The sequence below is a fragment of the Centroberyx affinis genome, unplaced genomic scaffold (assembly GCF_046629955.1).
Source record: "Centroberyx affinis isolate AG114_WGS23_722 - 3 ecotype Tasmania unplaced genomic scaffold, CSIRO-AGI_Caff_v1 ptg000374l_1, whole genome shotgun sequence".
In the NCBI taxonomy this organism is placed as follows: Eukaryota; Metazoa; Chordata; class Actinopteri; order Beryciformes; family Berycidae; genus Centroberyx; species Centroberyx affinis.
Window position 1 is genome coordinate 269654 of NW_027279043.1, and position 7922 is coordinate 277575.

Consider the following 7922-nt stretch of genomic DNA (forward strand, 5'->3'; position numbering starts at 1 on the left):
ACAGTTGGTTTGACTACTGTTGACAAAAAGCACTAATTGTAAGTCGCTTTGGACAAAAGCATCTGCTAATTGACGAAATGTAATGTAACAAAAACTACTATGCACAGTCTTCAATATGCATTCTTTCACACTACAGTGTAAATGAGGAAGAGAAATATAATTTAAACTTATCTCTACAGAAACTAGCATAAGAAGTGATGCTGTTTTCAGTTTTGTGTGTTGAGTGTTGTGATTGTCTGTTTAGTCCCATATAGTGAACCTGCAACGTAGGCCCATGCCGTTTGCATGTGTTAATATGGTCCCAGTTAGATCTGCTTACAGCCACTTAAATAGTGAAGTTGCAACCTGTACAGTAGGTCTAGGCGTAAATGAAACCAGGACTATGGAAAGCACTTATGATAATGATCTTAGGTGTTAGGCTACTGTAAAACTGAAACAATCATTAAACATGACGACAATCACTTTCAGTAATAGTCACAGCAATTTGGACCAACCACAGCATGCTCTGAACACGCACTTACTAAAATTTGAGATTTTTGAAAATATGGCTGAATATATAAAAGCAACATATGAAGAGATTCCTCAGTGATGTTTTGAGAGAGCAGGGCTACAGTCAAGACAAATAAGCCAGAGTGTCAGATAGGATTGATACTACAGAGTTGAAGTGACTGCCACAGATGCACAGCATCAGATTTAAAGCCTAGGGGAGAGCTGGGGCATCTGGGAAAGTGGAGGGTGTGACGCAGGGTGACAGCAGTAGAAGATAACAGGGGCCACATCCTTGACCATGTGTGGGGGGGTCCCAGCACGGGCTGCGGGGCCTTCTGTCCACACACACACACTTTCCATTATAGATATTGCTGTGGTAAGCAATCGAGCCAACTAGGTCTTGTTGAGCGAGTCACCTCTGAATCTGATTACTGCGAGTTTATAAGACAAGCCGCTCGAGACACTGCAGCAGCATCTTCCTCCATGCGCGCCTCTGTCCTCCCTGCCACAGCCTGTGCTTCAAGAGTTGACACAGTTCCAGCATGGCAGTCCTTCAAAAAGGCAAGGCAGCAGAAAACTCCCTCACAGCTTTATGCATTATTCCTCTTCATCTCTCAATCTGCTGCATTAGGAGAATGAGGGGGCGAGGCAGAAAAGGTCAGGGGTAACAGGCAGCAGAACGAGAATCAGAATGCACAATAGCCTAATTCAGCTGCAACATTTAGGAAAAAACATGCAGCTCTTACGACACGCAGAAGCTGCAGAGAGTTGTGACTCTTCGATCAGGACAACCTTCTCTCTCTGTCTGCACTGCAGTGCTTAGCCTATCATTTCATAATCCGCTATCTCTCCGTACTCTGCCGTTCCTGGTCTACTTGATGTGACGGTTTAAACTTTGTGCTTCATGCGGGAGATAAGGGAAATGGGAGTCAGAATTAAGCAGAAGGGAGAGGATGTATCTTCCTTCCAAGTCCTCGCACTGCTTGGATGAAATCACTCAGTAACAAAAAGGCTACAATCACAGACTAGAGATTTCACAACTTGGACCCATGTCTATAAATATTACAGTAAATCGACGCTGTCCTAAATCCTATCTTGTGGTCTGTATCACACCAAAACACTGGAATAATTCAACGACTGGGTATACTGAAACATTCACAGAATAGCGAAAATATATGGCCAACTTGTATGGGAATTATGCAAACCAATCCTTCATCAAACCAAATCTCAGGAGGGAAACAAAAAAGGAAAGAGCTAGCGAATCAAAATGTGGGAAAATTACGCTAATTGGCTTCCTCAAACAATGGACACTAAAGAAATGGCTTTATGGCGTCTAATCTGTCATATGCAGAAGAAAGAGCTCAGTGAAGCAGGGGAGCGGGTAAATGGAGGAAGAGTGTGAGTTTCCCAGAAGTGTTAAGTTAACTAGTTCCAGGCTGATTCCCAGACCACCCTGGTACACTTCTCAACCATGGACTCTCTGCTCCCCATGGGCAGACTAGTGTTTCAGCCTCAGAAGTTACTGTCACAGTGTCCTCGCTGTGTGAAAGGCTGTCTTGTTGGAATTATACCACTTTAAAGCGCACTTCCCCTTTTCACCTGGATTCCTCACAGATGTCAGCCGTTCAATATTCTGGGGCAGGTAAGCTGATACCTGCTCAGGTGACTCTGGTGTGTTTTCTCTCAGGAAACAGGCTAATGTGACGCTAGTATTATGTGGCATTAGGGGACTGTGCAGTATAACACTAAGGCCTTTCCTTTTTTCCATAACAAATGCTCAGTCCTATGGAGTTATTACACAGATAAACAGCTTTCTGTGATGGGTGTTTTGCCAGAGCAATTCACAAGCCTATTTTTAACCACTCTGGTTTAGTTTTATAATTAATTCTTCTTAAAGCAGACAGAAGTTCAAAACATTGGCGTTGCATGTCCTTGGCTATCCCTTATGTGACTGTCTGCTTACATAACTAGCAGAGACCCTCCCACAGAGTAAACACAAAGCCTGTGGTGGCCGCAGAGAAAGCCTGCCCAGGTTTCTGTTGACATACACAGCAAAGTCAGGCTACCCAGAGCATTACCTCATTTTCCCACCATCATAACACCGCCGCAAAGTCTAGCAATAGGGAGATTTGCTGTGGTCTAAGCCAGACAATGGACAGCTTAAGATGTGCGTGGTCAAAGAACCCACAACTAAATATGCCATCCGGGCACACAATTTATTTTATCGGCTTGAAAATCTACATATCAAGCAATTCTTGCCATGGGAGAAGAATGAGGAAATGATTTCTGAGAGTTTGTCTACCTCTGCAACATTTGAAATCCAAAATATTGATGAAACTCTGCCCATATAAACTTACTAACGGAACAAAAAAAAATGTTTTTGTCAAATGTTGCCAAAATAGTCTAATGAATATAATTTATCTTTAAAAACAGTACACCAGAGTGACATATGGAGTAATAAACCAGCAGGGAAGGCTAAACAAAATGTGGCATCAATCAGCGTCAGCAGAACAAAGACTGGTTTGACTGGAGATAAGGGTGAAGCAGGGTGAGAGTTGCACCTTGTAATGGTTCAATAAAGGGCGAGCATCCCTTATCAGGGTGCTGCCACAGCACAGGCAAACACAATGTGCTCTCCCACGACACGACATGCCGTAAAAAGACTCCCTGGAACTCATTGTGTTCAGGAAACAGTGACCCCCCTATTTACCATCCCAGCCAGCAATTATGGCACTACTACATTCACTCCCCACACGCCCCTCGCCTGTACAAGCAGGGTCATGGGATATTTGTACAGGCTCAGACAATGCATCACGTCAGACATGGCTATATAGAGACCATTTTCTGCTGATCAGGCTGACAGCACAGACATGTTAAAGAGCCTGGCTATATCTCACTCAAACACACGCACACACATATACTTGGGCGAGGGGAGAAAAGGCCAAGGTCTTGTGTGAGAGAGAGAGATCTCATAGGAAAACATGTCAGGGTGCCAATTTATATTGATGTCCATGAGAATGAAGCGTGGTGATAACAAATGACTGTGTGAGAATAGCAGAGCTAGGTCACGCAACAGACGGGAGTCATCGCTCTGTCTCCACGGTTAAGATGATTAATTCACTGATCCAGCTGTTTTACTGGAAGGGGAGGTCTGAGAGCAAAAGAGAGGCACTGGCAGACACTGAGCACACTTGCACACAAAATGAAGCGTTCTTTCAATTTGTCACGATGAACACTATCATTAACAAAGTGTAACTTAGCATTGTAGCCTATACCACTTAACACAATTCTTCAACAAAAAATACAAGATCCAAAATTAACCAGAGATGAAACACAAAAATATCATGGTGTTGCAAACATTGACGCTGTCCCTTCTTCTATGAATTTAACAATCTCCTCGGGTAAATCAATCCCAGCCTTATGAAATCAGCTGGGTTGAACACTAACCAGTTACCCGTCCAGCCCCTCTCTACTTAATTTCACTTCACAGGCTGCTTTGGACTTTGCTCTGCCGCCAGCAGGCTAAGTCCCTAAGAAGGAAGAAGACTGCATTTTTCAAAACCATCCACCTGTCACTACCATAATTTGCTGGGATGATTCCTCTACAGTACGCACGCACGCACACACACACACACACACACACAAACTACTGTTCTCTCTACACACATCAAGAAGTGCTGAGAGATGGAGCCTAGCACTGCAGTAAAAGCAATGGACCTCTGATGATGATGATGGCATGGCAGCAGTCCAGAGCCAAGGCTTAGCGTAGTGCCAGCCTGACTTGACAGGTAGCTTGTTATGGGGTCTTAGCAGGCTGGATGGGTACATATTATACAGCCCACAACTGAATAGATGGAGTGACTGAGTGCATGAGTAATTAAGATAATGACAAGCTTGTCAGACGCTCGTTAATTGTCTTGATATAAGCCATGCATAGATATCATGTATAAGACAGTCTAGAAAACAGGCATTTTGCTGAAGAAAATGTGGAATGACTGGTTTCACGATTTAAATGCAAGTTAACTGTGTATGCACTGAATGACCCACGCAGCAAATAAATGACATGTACACGCATTTCAGAAGACAGTCGGAACTGCAGTCGAGGTGGGAAACGGCACAAAGTAGCAACTGCATCAACTTGCCACGTTAATTTAAATGTCCAGGTACAATATTAGCAATGTTGCGGGCTGTGTACGCTCTTATGTGTCGAAAGACAGAAAGCAGTAACAGTTAGGCTGTGGAGCAAAGTCATAACTTGTTAGTGAAATAAACATAAACTCACCGGCATCATTTTAGCTTCGTACCGCATTTAGCTAACCAACAGAGCATGAATCCCACTGGTAGTTTCGACGAAAGCGATGGGACTGCGATCACTTTAATCCCGTAGCCTAAACCCACGATGGGCAAGGCGACTTTCTCCTGCTTCGGGGTCCTGTCCTGCATTTAAAACACAGTACACCGTTGTTGGCCGAATTCAGCCAAAATACAAAAAAATAAAAAAAACACTATAGCTGATTGTATTTTCTGCCGTGGACCTGTTGCAACAAATAACGAGGCCTTCACGACAAAGTTTCCGTTGTAGTTGTTTGAGCATCGCTTGGAAGTTTGTAGCCTCACTGTGACAGCGATGCATTTATTAAACAAGTCATATTATGGTCGGACACTACAAATGACAAAACAAACAAACAAACAAACACAACTATCCGGTAATTATTGTAAATTATGTAGGTTATACTTGCCCGAGGACGCGTCGTTGTTCAGTCCGAAACCCCGTTGACAGTGTTGCTCGGTAGGTTGCAGCCTATCCCAGAGTGACGTAGTGAGAGGAAACTCATTCCACATTGGAATTTAAGCCCCGCCTCCCTTATGGATCTAGGAAAACACCCCCGCCGGACTTGTCTGTTATGAAAGTTGTCCCTTTTACTCTGTGCGAAACCCTTTTTGAAATAACAATTCTAATTTTCACACAAGTGTGCCTCACTTCAAGATAAGTGAGTTGGTCAACAACATCAGTGACTATTCTAAGGGAAATGGGCGAGGAAAGGGGAGATAGGGACGTTGGCTAAATCAGAGAGTAGGTGAAGTAAGAGCTCTCACTCTGCCCACAAAGTATTGGCATTAAATGAAAAGTTGAGAGATACACCCTATTATTGTACCTATCCCCCGTTAAAACAGCTGGGGATATTTCGGCAAAATTGCACACACAGACTGACAATATTGTTAACACTCAGAGCTAAAATTGACGTTTTTGCCATGAGTAGTATTCGAGAAAACATGTCGCCTCGTTTTTCAGGAGAAGAGTGCATGTGTGAAGGTTAGGCCACTGCCACACTGATCCGTTGTGTCTGTCCGTCTCCGTTAATTTCAGTTCATTTTCAATAAGAGCTGTCCGTTGTCCGGGCAGCGCTGATGACACGTCCCTTTCCGTCAGATTTCCGTCCGTTTTGACGGCCAGAAAGTTCAACCCAGCTGAACTTTTTCTTGACGGACGGATTCCTCCCCGCAAATCAGAGGCGTTTTTTAAATAGCGTTGACGTTCCAAAACAGCCCAACGGACAGAAATCTATCCGTTAGTAATTCTGTCCGTTTTCTGGCGGATCAGTGTGGCCGCGGCCATTTACTTTCGCGGACCGGAGGGGGCACCTTTACTACTGAGTGATCCCTCTTTTTAAACATAGATTATCTTAAACTAGAGGCGGTGGGGACTCCAACTCCCAGACTCCTCGTCAACGGCGAGCGAAAGGTTCCAGCAAGCAGGCGGCACGAGATGTGCTTGTGCACGTTGGTGGTTTTCAAGGCGCACGCAGTCCACTGTCCTGCAGGTGTTTTGCATAAGGGTGACACTCGCTTTCGTCTTATTATACTCACAGACGCTACCTGAAATCATGGCGGAACAGGTGGCTGCCATGTGTGAGCAGCTTATCAAAGCTGTGAATGTGATGATGGATGCAGAAACAAGCCAAATATACCGACTGGAGGCCCTAAAGGTATCATCGTGATGCTGGAGATGCTAGCTAGCTAATACTAGCTAACTGATATTTGCAGTTAGTGGAATGTTGTTTTGAACCTAGGAGCTAGTGTTTATTTAGCTCAAATAGAAAATCCAGTTTCATCAGTAGCGTTACTACCAATAGAACCGCATATACAGTTGATTCACTAGTAGCTAAATTAGCAATGTTGACAGCCCGGTGCTTAGCAAGCTAGCATGCCGTGATTATCACCACATCCATTGCGGACTGTCAGATCATTCATTCATGGGGCTCACAATAACTGTTTTAGTACTGATAGCTCTGTGGAGATTTTATGGAAGACGACTAAGGAAGGCCAGTTATGTTACAAAGGGAAATGTTGCACCTAAATATGTGATAGTTGGCAACTTAGCCTTATGCTCCATGCCATGCAGTTATGTTAAATGCTGTTCGGGTAGCTGCTACTGCAAACTATTCCCACGACATTTGTAATATAACATTTCATGTAACATAAACTTCAATTATAATGTCATTGATCAAATGTTGTACCATTTAGCTTACTGTCTATACATTGACAAGTTCTTTTTATTACAACAGTTTTGTGAAGAGTTCAAAGAGACCTGCTCTTTTTGTGTCCCGTGTGGCTTACGATTAGCTGAGAAATCCCAGACAGCTGTAGTGAGGCACTTTGGTCTGCAAATCCTGGAACACGTTGTCAAGTGAGTATAGTTCATACATGTTAAAGTATAACGTGTTTACATGATAAAAGCCGCATATGCTTCAGAAGTTGAAAGAATGGTGTTCTTCTCTTCTCTCTGAGAGCAGGTTCAGATGGAACAACATGCCACAGCAAGAGAAAGTCCAGTTGAAGGACTGTGCTATGCAGCTGTTGAATGTAAGTCTGACAGGGTAATAGAGAGGCTGTTATCAATGTACCAGACCTGACATGCAAATGAACCATGTGCCACATGTTAGAAAAACGTAAGTCTTCCTGAATGTTAGAACAGTAGACACCTTTCTGATACCTGTTTTGAATCTTATCAGGGAACTCATCCTATCCTGGAGGAGGAGAGCCACATCAAAGACGTCCTGTCACGTATTATAGTGGAGATGATAAAGCGAGAATGGCCTCAACACTGGCCAGATATGCTGGAAGAGATGGAGACTCTCACCAGCCTAGGGGTGAGTGATTCAGCTAGCGCTACATACCAGTCATTTCCTTGCTGCGTTGCATGAAATTTGAATACAATGATGTAATCACTCACATGCAAATGAGGACCAATCATGGATGTGTCATATTCATATCCACGTGGCTTCGTCATATTCTACCACATCGGCAGATGGATTAGCAACACAGGTCAGGGGTCTTACAAAAGGCCTCATTTCAAAAGGCTTTTGAAATTGTTTGTTTTTATTTTTATTTTTTCCTACTAGTCAACACTGAGCTTTGCCACTGGTAGATCA

The 7922-nt window shown here is 43.6% G+C and overlaps 2 protein-coding genes across 3 annotated transcripts in view; one reads left to right on the forward strand and one right to left on the reverse strand.

Annotated features, from left to right (window-relative positions):
• LOC139641460 (apoptosis-stimulating of p53 protein 2-like) overlaps positions 1–5292 on the reverse strand; it is a 33416-nt gene extending 28124 nt beyond the window's left edge. For both annotated transcript variants that reach the window (XM_071515870.1, XM_071515869.1), the window contains exons 1-2: positions 5229–5292; positions 4772–4926 (exon numbers count right to left, since the gene is read on the reverse strand). In XM_071515870.1, coding sequence (XP_071371971.1) covers positions 4772–4798 — 27 coding nt within the window. In that variant the 5' untranslated portion in view covers positions 4799–4926; positions 5229–5292. The remainder of the gene's footprint in view (positions 1–4771; positions 4927–5228) is intronic.
• Positions 5293–6315: 1023 nt separating this feature from the next.
• LOC139641456 (exportin-5-like) lies at positions 6316–7640 on the forward strand (the record flags this gene model as incomplete). The annotated part of the gene is made up of 4 exons (XM_071515865.1): positions 6316–6476; positions 7056–7177; positions 7284–7353; positions 7503–7640. Coding segments are annotated over exons 1-4 (432 nt in total), but the record flags the coding sequence as incomplete, so codon positions are not given.
• Between the last annotated feature and the right edge of the window lie 282 nt (positions 7641–7922).